Source organism: Panthera uncia, assembly GCF_023721935.1.
Source record: "Panthera uncia isolate 11264 chromosome A1 unlocalized genomic scaffold, Puncia_PCG_1.0 HiC_scaffold_16, whole genome shotgun sequence".
Taxonomy (NCBI): domain Eukaryota; kingdom Metazoa; phylum Chordata; class Mammalia; order Carnivora; family Felidae; genus Panthera; species Panthera uncia.
The window spans coordinates 67,412,571-67,436,845 of NW_026057576.1; the positions used below are offsets into that span (position 1 = coordinate 67,412,571).

The 24,275-nt window shown below is 42.9% G+C and overlaps 1 protein-coding gene across 10 annotated transcripts in view; it reads right to left on the bottom strand.

Moving 5' to 3' along the window:
- DOCK9 (dedicator of cytokinesis 9) overlaps positions 1 to 24,275 on the bottom strand; it is a 290,594-nt gene that overhangs the window by 73,704 nt on the left and 192,615 nt on the right. For all 10 annotated transcript variants that reach the window (XM_049647477.1, XM_049647483.1, XM_049647479.1 and 7 more), the window contains exons 16-30: positions 20,384 to 20,463; positions 20,117 to 20,304; positions 19,919 to 19,984; positions 18,433 to 18,525; positions 17,035 to 17,158; positions 16,373 to 16,494; positions 15,196 to 15,282; positions 14,747 to 14,836; positions 13,244 to 13,359; positions 12,902 to 12,971; positions 11,963 to 12,088; positions 11,146 to 11,217; positions 2,432 to 2,578; positions 1,942 to 2,025; positions 1,175 to 1,286 (exon numbers count right to left, since the gene is read on the bottom strand). In XM_049647477.1, the coding sequence (XP_049503434.1) occupies positions 1,175 to 1,286; positions 1,942 to 2,025; positions 2,432 to 2,578; positions 11,146 to 11,217; positions 11,963 to 12,088; positions 12,902 to 12,971; positions 13,244 to 13,359; positions 14,747 to 14,836; positions 15,196 to 15,282; positions 16,373 to 16,494; positions 17,035 to 17,158; positions 18,433 to 18,525; positions 19,919 to 19,984; positions 20,117 to 20,304; positions 20,384 to 20,463 (1,577 nt within the window). The remainder of the gene's footprint in view (positions 1 to 1,174; positions 1,287 to 1,941; positions 2,026 to 2,431; positions 2,579 to 11,145; positions 11,218 to 11,962; positions 12,089 to 12,901; positions 12,972 to 13,243; positions 13,360 to 14,746; positions 14,837 to 15,195; positions 15,283 to 16,372; positions 16,495 to 17,034; positions 17,159 to 18,432; positions 18,526 to 19,918; positions 19,985 to 20,116; positions 20,305 to 20,383; positions 20,464 to 24,275) is intronic.

Genomic DNA, 24,275 nt, shown 5'->3' on the forward strand with positions numbered 1-24,275 from the left:
CAAAGTCATGGGTACCCTAGCCACACTTGGTGCCAGCTAAATATTTGTTGAATGCATGAATGCCCACACCAGGGCCCCGATCCCCCTGCTTGCTCCTTAAAAGGCAGTCCAAGTCTGTCTTGGGGAAAGACATTTATGTGTCGGAACGAATGCTTTTGTGTGTTTCTGAGTTCCCGAGGCCGTTGATTTAGGTGTCATTAATAGTTTGGGGACATCCTTCTGCTTTTTCTCCCTTTTAGCATAAGTCATTCCCAGCACACACAAGACACTAAACTCAGTAATACCACTTGACAGACTTGACAGACTAATTATTTTCGTTTGGCTTAGTGAAGACAAAGAAATCTCGATGAGTTTCCTCTCTTCGAACTTTAAGAAGATACACGACAGTTAAAGACTCAACATGCAAACGTAAAACGCATGTGACAAGCTGTGTGGCTCCTGATTCAGGTCCCTGCCACCACTACGGACAAGGACTATGAAAATGGCGGAACAGGACATTTCTGGAGTAAAGCAGGGCTTTTTGTTTGTATGACTTCTTAAAGAGGTATCCTAGAGGACCTAGGGACCCCAGGAGCAAAAACCCAGATGCCCACCCCGGGGGTGTTACAGCAATATCTTAGCCGCGGTGAGAGTAAATCCACTGGTTTATCGTGAATTTGAGAACTAATCCAAATAGCATATGGGAACCGCCGAAATGGAGAGCATACGTAAGCATCTCGGCAATGACTTGCATTCTCTTTCTTTTGAAGGAGGAAAATGCAAGAAAGCAAGCGGTCACACCCACACCTACCTACAGGAGTGTCATTTGACTCCACAGTTGGTGAAAGAAAAGCTAATTCATAAGAAAAAAGGAAAAGTGAAACAAATCAAAAAATAAACTACAGTTAAGTAAAATGGATTTTTATTTAAGCAAAGGAATTTTTCAGTGAAATAGGGCCTCACCGACATGACCTGCAGTCTAGTAAGTTTGCTGGCGAGTAAGTTCCCACACAACACTTTACCAATAGTTTTTTTTTTTGTTTTAATGGAAATTTAACAAGAAAAAAATGAACTCATCAATAAAAAAAAATTAGAAAATTCCAAGGTCACATTTGAGTCCATTCTCTTTTCTTATTAAAAATGAATGGCTCTTTTTGTGAAAAGACTCAGATTAATGTATGTAGAGATAGATTACCTTGGTATCTTTGGATCCTGCCTTTTCCGAATGGCATGGGGAGATTCAAAGGTATATAGTGTTCGTGATTGCACACCACACGGAGAAATTCAAACTTGTATTCAAAGAGAGTCTGCAGGAAACAATGGTCAAAGATAAATACCTCACCGAATACACAGCACCCTAAAAACCTGTTAGAAATCATACACCCAGTCTTTAGCTTCATGACCCTCTTAAAACCGCATGTTCTATGCTATGTTACAGATTTTAAAACGGCTGTAGGGATTTGTTTGAAAACCGGGAATGTATTTCATTAAACAATGTCCTCAACTGACTCTTAGGACATTTATTCTTTATGCTTCTCCTACTTCAAAAAGGATTTCAGGCAGCTTATAATTATAGACACAGACTTAACACCATTAAAAAATGAGTAAGGCAGAGCTTTAAAATAGACACACTAGGGAAGAGACAGATAAAGTCTATGTGCTTACTTCCATTACCTTGTTAAGTAAACTATGATTTCCAACCCTTATACTTTTAATTTTGCAGTGGAGAAGTCATCTTGGATATTTATGAGAAAATCAAGAAGTATATGTATTTTATATTCAGAATTACTGTATTCCTAACACCCCACACATTAATACAAGTACTAGTTAGTACTAGATAGTAACTCCAAAAGAGGGGACAATAGTGCCTCTGGCAGGACTGAAAGAAAATTGTCATGTGAGCCCAGAGAAACAGGTGGGTTTCTGGATGTCTGTAAGAGCAGCCTGTAACACACAAGCTACCTTCGGGTCTCCAGGAGCAAAGCAGCTGATGTAGTTGTTGATCTGTTTAAAGACGAAGCCCCTGTCCATGAAGGTGAAACATCTCTGTGGAGAAAACATCCCAGAAAGGTAAGTATTTAGGCACCAACTTTTTTTTTTTTTTTAAGTTGGGTTGAGGGGCGCCTGGGTGGCTCAGTGGGTTGAGTATCTGAATCTTGATTTCAGCTCAGGTCATGAGATCGGAGCCCCAAGCTGGGCTCTGTGCTGAGCATGGAGCCTGCTTAGGATTCTCTCTCTCTCTCCCTCTCTCTCTGCCCCTCCCCTGCTTGCTCTCTGTTACTCTCTCTAAAAAAAAAAAAAAAAGTTGGGTTGAAATCAGCATTTACTGTTAATAAGTTTATCCTTTAGCATAAAAACATACCATTGACATCTACTGAGCACCTACCATATATTGGTCACTGCTAGAATGAACATTTTAGCCACTTGACACCCTGTGCCCTTCTGCCCTCACCTTGATGAACACAGCAAGACTGTGGTTTGCATGTTTAGATGCCTCTGGGTTATCTCGAAACTTCTGAGTGATGTGTGGCGTCAGCATATTCACAACAGTTTCCACAGCATGGTGATAAGATGCGGGGAATCTCTGGTTTCGCAATAACTAAAAAGAATTTAGACCAAACACTAATTATTTCTAAAGTTGCAACCCTCTGGGGAAAAAAAATCTCATTCCTGAGTCCATTTTAAAAAACCCAGAGCTCAAATCTTCTTTATCTAAAATTAGATAAGAGAAATTATTCTTTCTTCTCTCAAAATACTGTATACAGGTATTCTAATACTTCATAAAGCACTGTGGATTAGACTAGAGATCCTAAACTTTGGGGTGATGAAGATCCCCTTGGAGGTACTTCTAAAAATGTGGAGATGTGCCTCTACTCCCAGAAATTCTCATCAGAGCTGCGTTTTTACTGAGTAGTTTTGGTGGCTCGAATACCTATACCTCTCAGAGATCTCTTTAGAAAATAATGGCTCAGGTTTAAGCTTCAAGTATTCAAACTGAAAATAAACAGATCAGAGACTGCATGTCAACAGCTGACTCTGCTTAGAAACAGTCCTTTTCAGGGGCACCTGGGTGGCTCAGTCTGTTAAGCATCTGACCCTTGATTTCTGCTCTGGTCATGATCTCATGATTCGAGAGATCGAGCTCCAAGTCAGGCTCTGTACTGACAGTGAGGAGCCTGCTTGAGATTCTCTCTCTCCCTCTCTCTCTGCCCTTCCCCTGCTTGTGTGCACATTCATGAATTCTCTCTCACTCTCTCAAAATAATAAATAAATATTGAAAAAGAAAAAGAAACAGTCCTCTTCAAAATAACTTTACATAACAATTCTTCCCCATCAGGAATGCTTACCTACAAAATTATACACAGATCTCAGCAACTACCTATCACGGACTGTGTACCTTCTACCCATCAGGCATCACGCTAGTACATATTTTTATGTGCTTTATCATTCAATTCTTGTAAGTTTTAACCCTCATTTTACAGATGAGGGTTAGTCTAAAGACTAAATGAGTCTTTAGTCACACAACTAACAAGTAACAAAGATTCAAACCCAGATCTACCATGAGTCCAAGGCCTGTGTTCTTTCCGCTCTTTGATGCTTTGGTTCCCCACCCACGTGCCCAATAAATGGAACAATTTACTAAGAGCCTGAAATGTGAAGGGACTGAATTAGATGTTCCATGACATTTATCCACTCATGCGTGTGATTCTAAAAGTCACAACTGGGGTGTATTTTCATCCCCATTTTACAAATGAGAAAATTAAGCTTAGAGAGACTCAGTAAGTACTACCTGAACTCCAGTATCCCTCCTTTCCTTCTCCCTCTTAATGGAGGAACCCCTCCAGCATGCTGCTGCCCAGCTAGCGACTACATTTCCCAGCCTAACTTGAGGCCAGAGAAGGGCCATGTGACTGAGTTCTGGCCAATGGGCTGTAAGAGAAAGACTGTGTGCTTTCTCAGCCATGTCCATAAAAGGGGCTGCTTGCCTTCCAAGTCTTCTTCTTTACCACTGTCTGGAATGAGGGCCAGCGCTTCAACCATGCAGATGAGGTTAACACCTGGGCTGGATAATTGGACAGGAGCTTGAGTCCCTGAACGACCTTGGGGGGACGACCTCCCCCACTCTCAGAGCTGCCTACTGGCTAATAAATTTCCAAAAGAGAAAAATGAAACTTTTGTCTTACTTAAGCCATTATTTTGTGGTTTTCTGCAGCAGCCAAACCAAAGAAACAGTATTTTCTAAAACTAGAAATCTAGGTATTTCTGACATGAAAGCACGCATTATTTTATGCATTAAATCCCAGAATCTATTGTGAATTTTGAAATATCAATAGCTTTATAATAATCTTAATTCTCAAACCAATAATAAGACAATCTTTGTAAACTTCTTTAAACTCAAGAATCCAGTGAGGGAAGGATCAAGTAATAATAGTAAGTATTTAAAGTTTACTTTCCTTCCAAAACAGAACAGTAAAATTAGAAATTCCAAAGGGATTTTCTTCCATATGTACAGCCAATAACTCTATATCCTGAGGTGTCAGCCTCAGTAGATGATCAGCTTCCTGGACTCCAAGCCAGGCCAACTCGAGCCACCAGGCCTGACTGCCTGACACCCAAGCTGCCTACTCCTGAAAAAAGGTCTCTCAAGAAATCGCTGAGGCCTTCATAACGCGTCTCAGTCAATGGCTGCTTAAACAATTAAAAGTGGACAGGGAACTCAATAATGAATGGGCACCTCTTAACCTATTAGTCACTGTTATCAAAACTCAGAATGGGACAACCAGACACTGAATGCCCCCCGATGTGATGCAGTAGCACCAATTATGAAGTATCCTTGCTAAAGAGCAAATCGAACCTAAATTGAATTGAGCCTCAACATCACTACAAGTTTACAGGAACCACAGGGGACAAAGGCCCATGTCACATAACACTGTGAGGTTATAGTGTGGGAAATTCTGCAGGACAAATGGCCCACTTTCTTCAACAAAAACACAGCATTAAAAAGCAAACAAATGACAAGGAACAGTTTGAAAATCCAGGAGACTTCAGAGACATATCAACCACATGCAATGTGCAGACTATGTTTAGATCCTGACTCAGACCAGCCAACTGTAAAATGACATTTCAGAGACACCTGGGGAAAAGTGAATACAGACAGGGTGTCAGATGATAATGAAGAAATGTCGCTGACTTTGTTGAGTGTCATAATGGTACAGTGCTTACATCTTTTTTGAAGGCTTTATCAGTTAGAGATAACATATTCAAGTTTTTACAGATGAAATGATAAAATAGGGGCAACTGGGTGGCTCAGTTGGTTAAGCGTCTGACTCTTGATTTCGGTTCAGGTCATGATCTCATGGTTCGTGGGATGGAGCCCCAGGTGGGGCTGCTCGCTGACAGCTTGAAGCCTGCTTGGGGTTCTCTCTCTCTCTCTCTCTCTCTCTCTCTGTCCCTTCCCTGCTCATTCTCTCTCAAAAATAAATAAATAATCTTAAAAAAATAAATGATAAAATATTTGGTAATTGCTTTTAAAATACTCTAAAAAAAGTGTGGAAGTGGATATATAACTGTTGAAGGGGAGTGACAGCTTCAGACATGAGATTCAGCAAACTATTCTCTTCCCTTTTTATGTTTACTTAAAAATTTCTACAATAAGAGGTTTTTATGAAAAAGAAAGAAAATGTGGTGATGAATGGTGGATGATTAACATACCAACCAACCAACAATGCTGCTCGGTGATAAGAGGTCAACTCAGTGCCTCTGCAGACTGAAATGGAGCTCTCCTTGCAGTGACAAACAGCTATTGTCAAGAGTCCTAATTTGCCAACAAAACAGTGAGGAAAGACACATCAACAGGTGATAAAGACCAAAGCAATTAGATGTTTTTACAGAGATTACTCTACACTGAAATGGAAGAAAATGATCTAGGATAATGGGCTGCTGTCCAGGGTGGTGGGTATTCAAGCGCCAGCTCGGATGAGAGGACGCTGAGACACTAAGAGACTTCTAGACCAAACAAAACCCCAACTCCTGACCTTGTCCTGCTGTGGGATCTCCTCTCAGCGCTGCTGCAGCGTCCCCAGCGGCCCAGCCACCCCCCATCTGCTCCTCTGACACCTGCTGCCAGTGTGGGGTCTGCCTGCCCAGGAGCTGTCCACACCAGATCAGCCTCCTCCGGCAGACATGCTGGGTCCTGTGCCTCCCAACCCTGCTGTGGGCCTGACACCTCTGTGCCATCCTGTTGGCTGCTCAGCTCCTGCCACCCGGCCCCCAGCCTGAGTGGGATCTTCTTGATGAGCCACATTCGGCCGTGCTGCGAAGGACCCTGTGAGCCCCACTGCTAGTAGCCACGTCTGCAGACACCAGCGACGGGATCCACCGCGTCCTACATGTCCTGTCTGGGCTCCGACAGTGGCTGCCGCCCAAATCACTGCTTCATGTACAAGCGGGTCACACCGGTATTCAAATGTTTGGTTCTCTTCTCCTTACTGTGTTCATCTACTTCCTAGGGGTTAGAGAACTCTTTTCTACAGGCTACATTATGGTTCAATGAGATGTACTAAAAAAGACTATTAGCTAATAAACTTCGTTTTCCTGGCCTTACCTGGGCATCAGCTCTTTCTTCTGCCTCATGTTCATTCTCTTCTCCCTAAATGTGGCATCCTAATAGGCCCAGGAGAAGCCTCTATCTCTACAGTGATCTAGCATTTTGGAGCTCACACATACACCTTCTTCCCTGTGCTCTAACAGTTCCCGGCTGAATGTCTTCTTTCTCCCAGGAGTACATCAACTTCAAGGCTGACGATGCACCATCTACACCACCTGCAGACCTCCTCAGTGCTCTGTACACAGCAAACAACTATTCCAAACACGTGCTCATGTACATAAGTATGGATACTGACATTCTGTACATTCTGCCATCATGTGTTCACAGTGTTTACAAATATAGTTGAGGGGAAGTCCAGGCAGCCCATCTAAAACAGGAACCATCCCATTCTTTGCCTACGTTTCAAGTAAACACTCTTTCCTTGCTCAATTAGGCCAGAAAAAAACTGGCTGAAGGCTAAACACCTAACTAAGGTGATATACTCATCCTATCCTATGCCACATTTTCCAACTTCCTTGAAGTACACCTGTGGAATGCTAGCAATTTGGCTTGATTCAATGTGGAGGAGAGGAAATTCAAAAAGAGTCTGCTGAAATTATAGCTGTTAAATATAAGTGATAGAAAAGAAATCACCTAAAATGTGTCGAGCACAGAGGCAGAGTGGGGTTCAGAGTTGGGAACTCCTTAGTGGGCCTTGATGAGGTCTGTTTTATATTCTCCTTGAAAACTGCTAATTGTCAATTCCAAGCACGTGTCACCTACGGACACTGGCTGGGATGGGGAGGTGGGCACACGGGGCCACCTCCATCTTCAGCAAGAATGCAGCATTAGAAGCAAGGCTACCAGCATCAAATTTATCCGTCTACGTAAATATGCACCAGATGGAAGGACCCCGTTAACATCGAGAGTGCACACTGAAGGCTGCAGCTCAACATAGACTATGCCTCTAAATGCTGATTGATGCTAAATATTCTTTGGGTAGGGCACTTTCAGCTCCAGGGAAAGCATTACCTGGCTCTTACATGAATCTGTGGCCCATGTACCCCTACTACACAAATGCGTGCCTGGTCATGGCATTTTAAGAAAGACTCACCCATGGGGGCAAAAAAAATTAGGGTCAGGATTATAAACACATTGGATTATACTAATAATCATCAGTCTAAAAGTATAAAAACTCTGAGGGAATTTGATTATGATTTTGGAAATCACAAATGGCATAGGCACGGTGAATATGAAATTGTTCCCTAAATTCAGAACACTGGGATCAGGGACTAGGGCATACAACTTTTAAAGTATAAATAAAGACGAACATGAAAATAACTAATTCAAACACATAAAACTCATTACTCCTAAGATACGAAGCAAAATGAATAAAGCCTTCAAAATATGTGAGAAGTCCCTAGATCAATAACGTGCGACTCAAGGAAGGAACAGCATGGATCAGGTGACACAGAAGAAGTCAGAGGAAAAGTGAAATGTTAAACTCTCCAAAGTGGCAAGCAGGTATTTTGAACCTCTTTTTATAGTAAATTATCTTATGGTTAAACTTTCTCCTTTTGGATACCAGTGTTTCTTTTTATGCTGGGTAACAAGTTTTAAACAAACTACTTCTAAAAACTCTCTGAATACTGTTTTAGGACCAAGATATAATTAACTTACAGAAAAGGTTGTGCATGGTAGCATTTGAGCAGTCTGTTCTAAAGAGTTCCAAAAACAAACTGTTTCCCAGAGTTACTGGAAGAATCAGGTTATAAGGCTGGAAACAGCAGAACATCTGGGAGAGAATGATTCTGACTCGAGCACGAGTTCTTGGCTCTGCTCAGCTGTGTGACCCTGGGCAGGGCACCTCACGGGTCTATACTCCACCTCGACCTCTGGGACATATGGGAGGAGCTGGACCAGGAGGCAGCTTTCAGGCTCCTACCATCCCTGAGATTCTATGGTTTAATTTGTCACCTTGAGAAAAAACCACATACCATTTAATTACTCTATTAATTTTCTATCACAGTTCTTGGAAAGAGATGTTATTGGGTACTTATGCTTCTGTGGGTGTTTCAGAAGTGTACATTACCTCTTTGTCAATCGCTCCTGTAGTCCATTCGGACACTTTCCCACCTAAACTTTGTGAAGGCACAAACCACGCCACATTTAACTTTGTAACCTGTGAGCCTCCATATAAATAAGGGTTCTCAATGAATAGTTTCTGAACAAATCAGTTCTATTTTTAAATATAATCAAGCCACCAATCTTTCTGAAGTGATTACATGTATTTGAAACCAAAAATAATGAAAAATCTAGTGGGGCCTTGTTATGGACTGAATTGTGTCCCTAAAATTTGTATGTTGGGGTACCTGGGTAGCTCAGTCAGTTAAGCATCCGACTCGATTTTGGCTCAGGTCATGAGACAAAGCCCCGTGCCCAATTCTGTGCTAAGCATAGAGCCTGCTTAAGATTCTTTCTCTCTCTCTCTCTCTCTCTCTCTCTGTCTTTTTGCCCTTCCTCCACTCTCTCTCTCTAAAAACAACAACAGCAACAACAACAAAATTCATATGTTGAAATCCTAACCCACAATCTCTTAGAATTTGACCGTATTTGGAGATAGGGTCTTTAAAGAGGTAATTAAGTTACTATAAGGTCATTAAAGTGGGCCTTAACCAACAAGACTGAAGAGGAGACGTGCACTTGATGTCAGATTTTCAGCCTCTGGAAGTGTGCAGAAATAAACTTCTATTGTTAAAGCCACCCAGGCTGTGGTACTTGCTATGGAAGCCCAAGCAAACTAAGACAGGCCAACAACCTATCCTGCATATGACAACATTTTTAACAGAAAAGTACTATATCCAAATGGCCCATGTGTGTGCATGTGTGTGTGTATGCACGTGTGTGTGCATGTACGTGTAAGCGTGTGCACACTCGTGCATGTACATGCGTGCATATGTGAGTGCACGCACGCATGTGTAAGTGTGTGTATGCGTGTGTGCATGTGTGTGCATGCATGCATGCATAAGCGCATGTGTGTGCATTCATGAATGTGTGTGTGCATGTGTGTGCACATGCGTGCATGTGTGAGCATGTGTGCATGCATGTGTGTGCACGCGCACATACATGCATAAGTGCATGCGTGTGCATTCATGAATGTGTGTATGAGTGCATGCATGTGTGCATGCACATGCGTGCATATGTGAGCTTGTGTGCATGCAGATGCGTGCATATGCGTGCGTGTGTGCATGCATGTGTGTGCGTGTGCATGCATGCATAAGTGCATGGGTGTGCATTCATGCATGCATGTGTGCGTGTGTGCATGCATGCAAAAGTGCATGTGTGTGCATTCATGAATGTGTGTGTGCACGTGTGTGCGTGCACACACACTGAGCTGCATACTGCCAAGCAGACAATCTGCTAGGTTTTTATTTGGCAGGCTATTCTGGCATGATTTACTTGTGCATTACTCTGTGGAAAGCAGGGCCCACTTCCATCTGGCATTTCCCTGGGCACTAAAACCGGAATAAAAAGGGAAAAATAAAAAGGAAACCACCTGGTCAGGCACTAGTGCCTGCTCCACTAGAGGAAAGTGTGGCTCTCGGTGCTGAGCCGCCAACCTTCTGCCTGACAAAATCCAGCAGCCTTTCCCCAGGCTTTCTCTGAGAGTCCAGATCCCTGGTCCAGGTGGCCTAGAACTTCACCCTCCCTCCCTGTGGTTCCCCTCTCCTCCCCTCATTCACTGTGAGAGAAAGTTGGGCACCAGCTCCCTGCCCCAGGGCCTCCTGCTCTCCATGGGGCTCAATGGGCTCAATGCCCTGCTTCTGCATAATTGCGATGCAGAGAGAATTTGGAGTCGTTATGGCAACTCCAAGAGGATGCACATCTCAAAAGGGACTCAGTGACTTGGCCACTGCGTTTGCCTATTAGAATCTTACAAAAATGTATCTACAATGAGCCTCAGACAGCCAGAAACAGCCGGTCACACCCAGACAGGCATCAGTCCAGAGAGGACACGTAGGGACCCAGAGTGTCACACACACCCAGGCACCTCAGCGAGAAGGGCTGGTGGGGGGAGACTGAGTTATCTCAGAGTCCATTCAATGCTTAGAGGACATGCATCTGACACACTCAGCTTAGTCCCTGAGAAAGGTGTACAATGTTCAAGACTGGGTAATTACATTTAAAATAAATGTGTAAACTATTACTCTCATTTCAACAGACTTGAAGATTTCTGAGCTATTCAAAGGAAAAGACTTTGGACTTTTTAACACATGCTTCAGGAGAGTGAGCTTTGGAGGCAGACTGGTCTCAAAACCTGACCCCCTCTATTCGCTGGCAGCGTGGCCTTGGGCAAGGAACTCGCTCTGGCCTCAGTATCTTCATCTATAAAATGAAGGGTAGAACTTTATTATAGCCTGATGGCTTTGTCACATGGAATAAACCGTTTTCTCACTTGGAAAACCGTTAGAACAGTACTGTAACTGGCACACAGAAAGGGCTAATGAACGTTGGCCACAAACCCAACGAAAAGACTCCCTTAAGAGCCGCCACACAAGGCCCGATACGAAAGGACATACCTTAACTTTGGAGTTCTCTATCAAATGCTGAGCCATGGATTTTATCAAAACGTCAAAGAAAAACCATGAATACTGAAAGAAAACAAAAAAAGATGCTGGTAAGAAAAACAACAACTTAGAAGGTAAGATGTTTACCCCCTTAGGCCGACAATGTTACAGACACAAAACAGGTGTAACTCAAAAGCAGGGCTGAACCTCTCGGTAAATAAATTATTATGGGACCAGAGGTGAGTGGCAGGCAGCTGTTTTCTGGCTTTTGCGTGTCCAGGAAGCTGGGTGCATCTGCTCAGCACGGCACAAGCCAGAAAGAGGCACCACTGGATTAGATTTGTGATCTCGCCTCTCTGCTGAGCCTCGCCTGCTGATGCCACCTTTGTAATCTCTCAGTGTCCTCTGCCCATTTGAATATAATGACTTCTTAAAATTTAAGAGCCCATGGAACTTTGAATATGGTAATATTTTGCAGCTCCATCAGAAACCCAAGTATACGCAGCAAAGTTGGTCCCTGAGAACTAACTCTTTACCCCTTTTCAGGAGTTGGTGATGGTCTCTAAAAGCACACCAGGAAGGTGAACTGATCCGGCTGTGGCATTTTGCGAGAAAGCAAGCTGAGGAGGGTCAGAGAATCCAAAGGGGGCTTAGTGCTGACAGCAGAGAGCTAGATTCAGGGCTCAAACTCATGAACAGTGAGATCATGACCCTAGCAGAAGTTGGACGCTTAACCCACTGAGCCACCCAGGTACCCCCTGGCTGTGGCATTTTGGATTCTCTCTCATCAGTTTCCATATCACAGAGCCACCCTGGCCCCTCGATATACCTTAAGTAGTTTGTTGCTGGTGAGGAAGTCGGCAGAAGGCTTGAGAATTGTGGTCATGGCTTTTGTCAGTTCTTCGTGCACTGTCTTGTATTCGGAAGCAACGTACGGCTCAGCCTTGTACGCATACTTTGAAGAAAAGGGAGAGATACTTTAATGCCCCAGTTATCGGAGGTGGGCTGAAAGCAGGGGAGGCCCAGGGGGATGGCGGTCAGGGACCCAGGTGCAAGTGCAGCGGGGAGAGGAAGGTGTGGAAACAGAAGGTGGGAGGGGTTCCCCCAGGGAACCCATCAGTTAGGGAACCACCTGGCTCAGGTCAGTGGTCTTCCAGCCCACGACCCGACCTCCCAAGGACTTGGAGGAATGTGTCCCCTGACCCTGGGGGACTGATCCCACAGCCATAATTTACAGAGGTGTCTAAGACTAAACAGAAGGTGTGTGTAACTTTTCCGAAGGGTAACTGCCGCTTGTTTACGGAACTGTGTTACACGAACAAAGAACTTGCTGCTACTCAGCCCCATGGCATCTCTTGCTATCCCACGTAGTTATCTAATTTGATGGCAGACAGAGCTACCCTTCTCATCTCGGGAGAAGCAGTTTTACTGCAGATTTTAGTTGGGAAAAAGAAAAATGACAACAGGCTATACCAAAGGCCTTCCTAGAGCGACTTAAAATTCTTTGAAATTCCACATCATCATTATTTGCAAAACCCATTAAGAGAAATGTAGTTGAAAAAAATAAAATTAAATAAATAAATGAATGGCTGCCCCTCTTTGGACCTCCTCTCGTCCAGGTACAAGCACTGGCTTTAGGTATAGAAGAGAAGGCAGAAGTATTAAGTTGCACCCCCAAATAACTAGATTTTTTTTTTTTAAATGAGTCCTTAGAAGGAAAATTGGAGAGCCACAGATTGAAGTGATTGGGACAGTTTATTTTACATACCTTAACATATGACCTCAAGTGGCTCTCCAATCCTTCCTCATGGCACTGGGCAACCACATGAATAATGACCCTACACACCACAGGAATGAATAAAGCAATGAATAGTAATGTGAAAATGAAAACATTTCATTATTACACAGTAGTAGTAGAACAATGATGATGCTACTGGCACCACAGGAAACAAGGAAACGAGGAATTAGATGGGGTCCCTCTACATGGGATCAAAAGAAATTTCTTAACTATAATGGTCAACACATACTAGCATCCCAGATATGTACGACCGTGCTCCAGATGAGGACAGACTGAAAGAGGAGAAGGTATCCACCTCTCCGCCTCTCTTACCGTGTCACGTTGACAGCAACTTCCTCCTGGGTCGCTCTGGTGAGGACGCGGAATAGCTGGTTCAGGATGGTGGGCAAGAAGGCGATCATCACGTGGCCTTCCATTGCATGCAAGCTCTACAGACAAGGAATGGCACTTGTGTTATCTTCTCAAAAGTAGACCAACCCCAACAAATTTCCACCCAGTTCCAAATAAGGATGGAAGAAGTATATCTAAAACAATGGGAACCTGTGGCGGGCAGAATAAGGAACAAAGATGTTCACATCCTAATTCCCAGAACCTGTGACGATGTTACAGGGCAAAAGGGAATTCGGGCTGCTAATCGGCTGGCCATAAGATGGGGGGACTCTTCTGGATTATCCAGGTGGGCATGAAGTCACCACAAAGGTCTTCATAATCAGAAGAGGGAGGCAGAAGGGGAGGGTCAGGGGAGACGTGCCTAAGGAAAGAACGGCCAGAGGTGTAAAACAGTTGGCTTTGAGATGGAGGAAGGGATTACAAGCAAAGGAATGAGGACAGCCTTCAGAAGCTGGGAAAGGGCAAGGAAACAGATTCACCCCCAGAGTTTCCAGAAAGGAACTCAGCCTATGGAGGTGTAAGAAAATAAATTTGTGCTATTGGAAGCCACCAAATCTGTAGCATTCGTTACAGCAGCAATAGAAAACCGACACAAAGTCTCTTCCTAAAGTCACACGGCTCCTCATGAGGTACCAGAAAGGACACTTGGCAAAGCAGTGACTTTAGAAGTCCCCATTCCATTTTCCTTGCTGAAATCAAACAAACTCGTATTCCATTTCTCAAATGTCTGGTATTTTGTCCCCACGCCTCGGGTGCTCTTTGAACTACTCTCCTTTTTTAAAATGTTCCCCTTGAACCACATTCTGGATAAAACTCCCCTAGAGAAACGCCACCTTGGTATCACTGTTTCATGATACAGGGAGCCTGCACAACACTGAGGATGGTCACATGCACTCTTTTCTGTTCTGTTCTGTTCTGTTTTTTGCCCACCTAGCACCATTCGCCACGGTTATGTTATTTCCTACAGTGAGCTCGAAATGCCTTAATGGCAGGACTGAAGTCCCTCCTTCTTATGTGCTTGTCCCTGTGCCCTGCACCCAGTGAGCACTCAGAGGACAGGGCCTGCGTATGTGTGTGATTTTGTAGGCAGAGAACAATGTATTTTGGGTTGGGCCTAAAAACAGTACATGTGGGACAAAGATGGAGGCAGAGCAGTTGTCCTATTTCTTTTCTTTTTCGTCTTCTTTTCTTTCTAATTAAATTCTTAATTTTAATTTCAGTAGAGTTGACGTACAGCACTCTGGAGTTGTCCTATTTATGAGGCCGCTTCTTGCCACCATCTAAAACCACAGAGAAGCGAGAGTATCCAGCTAAGAGCATCCTTATAAGGTTCCCGAGAGGTAAGAACGACCCTCGCCAGCAAAAGGAAAACCCAACCTACTCCAATCTCATTAAAAAGGGGTTACTAAGAAAGCCATCTGATACCTTAAGGTATTTTACAAGTTCACTCCCTAAGGCCTGGGCTCCAGATTCGGTTTTCTGACAGTACTGGAAAAAATTATGTAAATGCTGATCCTGGGAGAAAAAAAAGAAGAGAAAGAAAGAAGGCCTATTAGCATAATGTTGTGGAAATAGGAGTACCTGCTTCTTACAGCATGCATGTTTTATTTAGACTAAGAAACTGATCATATAAAAATGAAAACATCAAAAGAGATAAAAATTTTTAAAAGATTTCCAAGAACCTCCAACAAAAGAGGAAATAGTTGAGAAACGTTACTTGTACTATTCATTTATGTCAGTACATATGAGCGCCTTATATGTACGTATAACATATCAATTAGGATTTTTTTTTGTTTGTTTTTTTGCTGAAAAGATCATGCAAATTCGTTCACTGAGCAATCATTGCTAACTAATGCTAATGGAACAGCCCGTACCTGAGTATACACGGTAGAAACCAGATGAGTTGAAACTTTCAGCAGTGGCTTGCTTCCGTCTACCCATTTAATTTCTGGACCATAATGCTAGAAAATATGGAAGGGAAAAAAAACATCCCAACAGATGAGTGCTCTTGGCTTCAAACACCATGTTCACCGAGAGGACTGGTGAGGTGTCACAGGCCCAAACAGCGTCAGTGACTCAACAGCTATGGCTGGCTCACTGCAAGAATGCAAGCAGTACTAGTTTCTGCCCACTCTCTTCCCCCAGGTACAAAGCTCTCCTCGCTGGATTTTCTAAGTTACCTTTTAGTTGCAGTTGTATGAGTTACTATCTGTTTGAGAGGGAAAGAATCCTATTTCACCAATGACTTGACCAAACTGGATTTTAGGATCCTGACAGTGATGGCAGAAGATTGTCCAGCAAATGGGACAGTATGAAGTCCTACATGGGTAAAGGGTCAATACTCTGTGTGTGCTTACTTTGATTTCTGACTCCTCCATTTTTTCTTACGTTCAGATTAGGAATTATAACTGAGTGGTATAGGATTTCTCCTGATTTTGGAATATTGTAACCATTTGTCCATAACATGGACCCAAATTTGGCACTACTTCAATGTTGAGAAATATTAAAAGCCCTGCAAAATGAAATAAAGCAGACCTTACCTGAGTGCATTATAAAACTGAAATCTATAAAATTTAAGATGGCCAAACAAACTGCAAAATCAGTTAACCAATGGGAGAAATGGGAGAAAATTCAGGCTTTCGTGGATCAGCAAAGGTATCAGAACCAGCCACCGTGTGGGCACGAGTTGCTACATTTACACTAAACGGAAAGACAATTCCTAATAGTTTGCGTGACTCTAAGAACACGTCCTTATTTGAGCATGGCTGATTTGCAGTGAAAAACTTTTACCTCATCCAGTATCTCTAAGTCTCTGTTTCCCTGATGAGGCGCTGCTAGTTCAGGACTTATAAAATGCCCAAACTAGAATTCTAGATTGCGCTGTTAATAGCACTGCCTTCCACCGGCCTATGTTTACTTGGAAATGAATAACTAAAACCAAAATGTTGGGACCGGCAAAAATACTGTGTGCGTTCTTGTGTTATTCTTGCGTTAGCCGATTTTTCATGTTTTCTGAAGGTATAGGGATAAATCAGTCTTAAAGTCCTATACCCTGCCCATTCCGAGCTCCTGGTAGCCAAGGTAGCCAGAAGGGAGATTGGCCGCGACAGGAACATGCTGCTCACTAGTCACTACCCTTCCATCCTTCAGCAGAGGAAGCCAGGAATATCCAACTGTTGAAACAAAACACAAAAAATTTCACTGCAGGTTGTTCGAAAACATATGAAAGAAAGTCAGTGCTATGAAATGGCCTGATCTTTAAGGCCCTGAATCTAGTCTCTGCCGAGCACTGTCTACAATGTACTTTGGCCTCTTTGGGATTACAATTCTAAAATGATCTTTCATAAAAACTCACATATGCAAGCCAGGCATGCTACCTTCACAAACGTCATCTAAAAACTCCACAGAAGGATGAGAATTCAGAATCAAAATAAAATTTAAGGGGCGCCTGGGTGGCTCAGTTGGTTAGGTGTCCGACTTCGGCTCAGGTCACGATCTCACGGTTTGTGAGTTCAAGCCCCTCATCAGGCTCCGCACTGGTAGTGGAGAGCCTGCTTGAGATTCTCCCTTTCTCCCTCTCTCTGTGCCCCTTCCCCACTTGCACACACATGCTCTCTCTCTCAAAATAAATAAATAAAACTTAAAAAATAAATAAAATTTAAGAACCTACTATGTAACCTGTAAACAATGAAAGGATTGATGAGACCCCAAACCTTGTGTTTCAACAACATCCTTCTTCTTTGTGCTCCCTTTACTAGAATTATCGCAGCTGACGTGGAAAAACGTGAACAACAAATGGTGCTTTTCGTGTAGCTGGGTGGGCAGTTCTATTTTAATCTGCAAGGAAGACAAAATAACAATCTCTCTTATATTTTAAAACAACAAGAATTCCTGATGAGAGCAGGCACACAACACGTCACCCATTGCACAAACCTGCATTTGGTCTCCAAACTAGCATTAACATTTGCAGTCGAAGAAATCAAAGAACGTAAACTGTGCCAAAGAAGAAATGGATCCATAATCCACTGCTGTGATCTGAATGTGTGTGTCCCCACTCCCACCCCCAAATTCTTATGTTGAAATTCGTATTACCCCCAAGGTAATGGTATTAGGATGTATGGCCTTGTGGGGGTGACTAAGTCATGAGGGTGGAGGCCTCATGAATGGGACTGATGCTCTTACAAGAGATCCAACAGAGCCCTCCCTGCCCATTCCACCATGTGAGGGTACAACTGAGAAGTGTGTGACCTAGAGATGGCCCTCACTGGGCCACGCTGGCCCCCTGATCTAGGACTTCAGCCTCCAGAACTGTGAGCAATAAATACCTGCTGTTTCCAATCTACCTATTCTGTGGTTCTGCTGTCGCCTGAACAGACCAAGACATTCACTGACCAGAAATGGGAGAGTTGGTATGTCAACTCTAGAAAGAACTAGAAAACACGTGACCACAACCCCTACATTAACCTAACACAGCCAAGGCATGATGAAAAACTAGGATAGAACATCTGAAAGTAGGATTCATACAGGGGCACCTGGGTGGTTCAGTCAGTCAAGCATCAGACTTGGCTCAGGTCATGATCTCGAGGCTGATGAGTTTGAGCCCGAGTTGGGCTCTGTGCTGACAGCTCAGAGCCTGGAGCCTGCTACGGATCCTGTGTCTCCCTCTCTCTCTGCCCCCACCTCTCTCTCAAAACTAAACATTAACAATTTTTTTTTTTTTAAAGTAGGATTCATATAGTAGTTTTAATGAACTACATTATCATTCTACATAAAGAAACAATACAGAAAAAAGATTCTCGGATCCAACAAACATAACCACACAAGTGTGAATTTGAAAGAAAGTATGTCAGAATATTAATTGTGGTAGTAATAGAGGAGAGCTTTTTGACTTTTCCTCTTCTATGATCTGCTTTTTCCCAAGTTTTCAGAATAAATGTTACTTTTGTAATTAGAAAAGAAGATGTAAAATAAATACGTCAACATTTAGTTCTAGCACTGTAACTGCAGTGTAGTATGCAGTTTCTCTTGAATTTTGCTTTACTAAGCAAACAACTTGGAGTTTTCTTTAAAACTGGTTAACTGGGATTTCCCTTGAAAACCTCCTCACTTACCTCATCATAAAATTCTGGGTTTTGGTGATGGTGTAAAACCGCAGCAAAGGCGCTTCTTGTGAACACTGGCCCACCGGGCCTGCCGTAAATGCACTAAAGCAAGAGTTAGCAAAGAAAAACACCAGTATTTAATTAACAGAGTCAGAAATTAAACTCAGATGTGTTGTAAAGAGGCCTTCCTGCAGCATAAACTTATAATAACCACCTCTGATGGATGGATTTCTTCTGCCTAAGAGACCCCTACGTCTCCTGGGTCCAACCCTTCCTTCAGCCCCTCTCCCAGCTCCCCCACCTGAGCACACACACCCGTCCACGCTATAACCTGACAACAGCTTGCCCACAACTCCCTTTCTCACCTCCACACCTGTGCTCATGCAATCCCTCTGCCTGAACGACCTTCCCTTCTATGTGCACCACACTCCCATGTGTCCATCAAGAAATGATTAACTCCTTCCTCTGGGTCCCCTTAGCATTTTTTAGCCTAATTATTCAGTTTTGACAAAAAGTCATTTCAGGACCTTCTATGTGCCAGGAGCTTTTTCTCCATGACTAGCTTTCTCAGTAAACCATGATTTTTTTTTTTCTTGAGGGCAAAAACTATTACATTCTTCTTTACACCTTTGTCTCCTTCCTTTCTTGGAAAGTCATTTTCACATAGTTACAGTAAAGAATTTGGGGTCTGGAGCCAGACCACCTGGATCTGAACACTGGTGCCACTAATGGACAGCCCTAAACAATTTTATTTAAATTTCATGCATTAGTCTCATCTAAAAATTACTGTTAGGAGAATTAAAGGAGTTTAATAACTCTAAGGCTCTATGAGCAGAGTCTGGGTCATAATAAGCACTCAATAAACACCACCAATACTCTACTAGTGTTATTATTACCATATTATAATACTTAACAGATATCAATCTATCCTTATTATTATTTCTATTATCAATCTTACTAATACAATTCTTAGCACCCACACACCCTGGCTCATACTCAGACGTGATGTATTTACCGAATTGAACATGCCTAAGAAACCTTCATCCCCAAAGAGTGTAACAAAACGGAAACAGTCAATGAGGAACAAGAACTCATTTACTCCATATTCTGTAAGGTTTGACACATCTGGTTATATGTTATGATGTCACATATCTTCGTGTTTGCGTCTAACTATAACGTGCTAAATTCCTTTAGTTGTGCAATTTGCCACTCAGGTCCACTTTTAAAATGGAAAAATGAGGACATATATAAAAAACAAACCTTCAGGGGCGCCTGGGTGGCTCAGTCGGTTAAGCGGCCGACTTTGGCTCAGGTCATGATCTCACGGTCCGTGAGTTCGAGCCCCGCGTCGGGCTCTGTGCTGACAGCTCAGAGCCTGGAGCCTGCTTCTGTTCCTGTGTCTCCCTCTCTCTCTGCCCCTCCCCCATTCGCGCTCTGTCTCTCTCTGCCTTTCAAAAATGAATAAATGTTAAAAACAAAACAAAACAAAACAAACCTTCAGAGGCTGAGAGTCTTCCTCATCTGAATCTTTGAATTCAATGCAAATAGCAATGTTTCTGGCCTGTAGCAATATTTAAAGAAAAAAAGAAGAAGAAAATAAGGCAAGAAGCCAGAATATGTAAATGTATATAAAAGAACATGAGAAGCCAAGAGAGACTGATCTCAAAACTGAAACCTCCATCTCTGCGCTCACCTTGGCAAAAGACTTTTGACTGTCGTATTTCAAGTACTTAGGGTAAACATACAGGTGGTTGTTGTAGATGGTGTAAGGCTGAGTGTGTTTTGGTATGCAGGGCACAAATTCTTCCACTTCAAATGTGATTGGAGTTTTACTACAGGTTTCAAATTGCTTCATGGGAATGTATGATGAATTCACATAATCTGGAAAATTAACAATAAACAAGTTGCAGTAAAAACCAAACAGAATTTTGTCTGGTTATTACAAAGAACTAACACTTACTAGGAAAGTCTGAGGAAACATTATCAATTGTAATGTCTAGGTTGCCCAAAATCACCGGGAGTTTAGCCATCTTTTCAGGTCTGTAAACAGAAAAAAAGAAAAATCACACGTGTCTAAGTCAGGTTAGCTCTAAAACCTAAATTCTGGAGCAGCACTTCCAGAGAAATATAATGTGAGCCACACAGTAAACCTCCTAGGAGCCACATTTTAAAAAGTAAAAACAAACAAACAAACAAACAAACAAAAAAACAGGTAAAATCAGTTTTAAGAATACATTTGATTTAACCCAATATATCCCAACTATTATTACTTTAATATGTAATCAGTGTAAAAAGTTACTCTAATTGTTCAAATGCAGATGTGTATTACACTTACAGCTCATCTCAGTTTGGACTTGGCTGTATTTCACCTGCTCAATAGTCACCCATGGCCAGTAGCTACCGTGCTGGACTGCACAAATCTAGTTAAGAGTATCAGCAAGGTGTTACAGTTAGCTTTCATGAACCACTCCATCCTTACCCACACATTCTTGGCTCATTTACAATCATGAAAATAGAGCTAGACTCCATCTTAGGCTCCAGTATCTAGTAAAATGCTGGACACAAAGTAAGTACTGAATGAAACGTTTGGTGTTTGTATCTGGTGTAACTCAACCCAGTATAAGAACCTCCTGTGCGATGTCCCTGACAGGACTGCTCCCGTGTCACCCCTCCTAGTTGCGAGGAAGCTCAGCATAGCGGTTTTCACACCCAGACTGTGCTTCCTCATCTCACCTCCCTGAAACCTGCACTCACCAAGGGGCCTGGTTACATTCTTTGTGGCACACCTTTCCACCGTCTATGAATGGCAACCACACCATGCTGAAGGCCTCCATTTTCAGCCCTTTTAGACCTTCCTGCAATGCCATTTCTCCCCTAGAACAATGCTCCATTTACATCAAGGTGCCCAAACTGCATAGATCAAGCCCAATAAGGTCTGACCAGGTGGGGGCATAGGAGCTAACTGGTTTTGAACCATACACCCTTCTACCGACGTAGCCAGATTCTATTATTTTGTGGTAGCCACACCACCCTAGTGATGTACATTACATTTAAATCACCTACAATCCTGGAATCTTTTTCCATAGGCTTTACTTTCATGCTACATCCCTCTCCTATATTCATACAATTATGGTTCGGGAACTCAGAACAGGATTTGATTTTTGCCTTGCGGAAGTTTCACTTTTTTACGTCTGAGCCATTTCGAGTTGATCAAAACCCTTCCAAATCCAGATTCTGACATCTAATGTATGAGATATCCCTAACAGCCTGATGTCATGAGGACACTTTGCCAGCATGTTATGTCCTCAAAAAAGTCATGGATGATGATACTGCACAGAATGTGGCCAAGAACAGGTTCCTTCTCAAACCCCTAAAGGTCCGTCACCAGACTGATGCTAATCCAGTCACCGCTGTTCCTGGAACACCTGTCCACTCGTGCACACTACACTTCCCTGACTCGTTCACAGGACATCTTGGAACATACGCTTGTTAAAGGTCTTACATTCCTCTGTGGCATCAGTTTAGCAACCCAATTAAAAAAAGAAAAGCCGCAATGTGGTTAGGATGACAAGTTCGACATGACATGACTTATTCCTAAGAAAACAGAATGCTGCCTCGTGGTTCTTCACAAGCCACCTGTTTAATAATGCCTTTTAAAACACTGCAAAAAAAACCCCATCAAAGCTCACTGGCCTCCAGATTCTGCATTTGGTTTTATTCCTGTTTTTGAAAAGTTCCTAGCTCCTGTCTTGAAGATTCCTCAGACGTTACTGTTACGTGTTAATAATAAGCAGCCTCACATGTACCGTGTCAGTCTAACCTGGGGTACTGTTCATTTGCCTCAGGATTTCCTAACAGTCCTGAATCCTCGCTTCCTGATGACAACAGCCCATGTTGAGCACATTCTGAGCTTTGCCCACTGCCAGCTCCAATGTGCGGAATTGCTTTCTCCTAGGGTTTCTCTCTTTTCCACTTGTCTTTTGTTTATATCAGAGTTTCAATGAGCAATTCCTTGAAATCCTGAAAGAGATAACTATCAGGAAGACAAGTCAACAATTTTTCACACATTCTGTTTTCAGTTAAAAAAATTGCTGGCCGGGGCTCCTAGGTGGCTCAGTCAGTTAAGCGTCTGACTCTTGATTTCAGCTCAGGTTATGATCTTGCAGGTCATGAGTTTGAGCCCTACGCGCTGTCAGTGTGGCTTGCTTGGGATTCTTTCTCTCTCTCCCTCTCTCTGCCCCTCCCCTGCTCTTTCTCTCTCTCTCTCAAAATAAATAAACTTAAAAAAATTTTTTTTAAAGATTTCTGGCCAAAAGATGTCTAGGTACAGCCCAGCATCACCGCTCTATCTTGTCCCTGTGCCTACTGTGTGATTTATGCAAAAACATAATATGCTTTTCTTTTAAATTTTTTTTTAATATTCATTTTTGAGAGAGAGAGAGAATGCAAGCAGGAGAGGGGCAGAGAGAGAGAGAGGGAGACACAGAATCGGAAGCAGGCTCCAGGCTCTGAGCTGCCAGCACAGAGCCCGACATGGGCCTCGAACTCACGACCCTTTGAGCCTTGAGATCATGACCTGAGCCGAAGTCAGCCACCTAACCAGCTGAGCCACCCGGGCACCCCCACAGTATTCCTTCCTACTAGCTAGAAGACTGTGCCTTCGACAGTCATCTCCTGGTTGCTGTTGCAACCAGGCCTCCCACATGTTGCGTGCTCCCACGATGCTATACTGTCGGAGTCGCTCTCCACTTTGCATAGAGCTCTTCGGGGATATTGACCCCGAGACCCATGGGTTTCTGTGCAGCTATAAATTCGCCTGACATACAGTGCCTTGCTCCACCTCTTCATTCAAACACCTCAACACTGACCCTTACCACAGAACCCTGCATCCCACAAATCTTACAGACACCTAGGAAGTTGTTTCTGCTTCCTGGAATCAGAAATATCCTGCTTATTGCAAAGAATGTTTCCAAATGTAAGTGTCCAAGAGTGCTGTTTCATCCCTTGCTGGTTATTTCTGCCAATAAGTGAGTATGTCCCTTCACCACTTTTTCTATTACTCTGCCATCATCCTCATATAAACTTATGATAACTGGATTTCTAAGCAACAAGTTTTAATTAAACAATCCTCACTGGAACTCTTTGCACAATGTGTTATATTCTTCTGTGTCTAACTATACTTGTTTCTTTTCCCTGATGAAAGCTTTCAGTTCTGGCTGCTATTTCTATAGAGGCATTATGTCCATGTATTTCCAAGAAAGCACAGATCTGAGCTTAGTTCCACAGCACATGGCACATGGGCTTTGTGGAAGCTGTTTCTACCAACTTGGTTTTTTAAATATAGTCTTAAACTTACTTCAAAACTTCAGGGCTTTTATGGAACCTGGCTCAATACACATCAAAACCTTACAAACAATGAAAATTCTACTGCCCTTTTTTATATGCATTTCCAAAGTGATGGTGTGTGTGTGTGTGTGTGTGTGTGTGTGTGTGTGTGTGTATCACACAAAGTGAATTCTCTTTTAACTGGGGTTAGTTTTTTTTTTTTTAATGCTGAAAAATGTATATATTCCATGCACAACTTACAATACCTTGAGCATGAAAGCCCATCCTAAAACTGCATTAAATGAATGTATAAAGTAGACACACATAGGGCATCTGGAATTTGGGAACTGCTTTTGTCTACCTATCAGTGTAGGAATGAGGCTCAAACTCTTACTCTTAGGCAAAGGAAAGGTTTTTCTTCCCACTGCCCATACAATCCTGCTGACTTGACAACTCCCGGAAGCAAGGGGAGTATCACAAACCAGCAATCATCCCAGGCCAACAGACTTGGTGTCCTCACCTCTGTG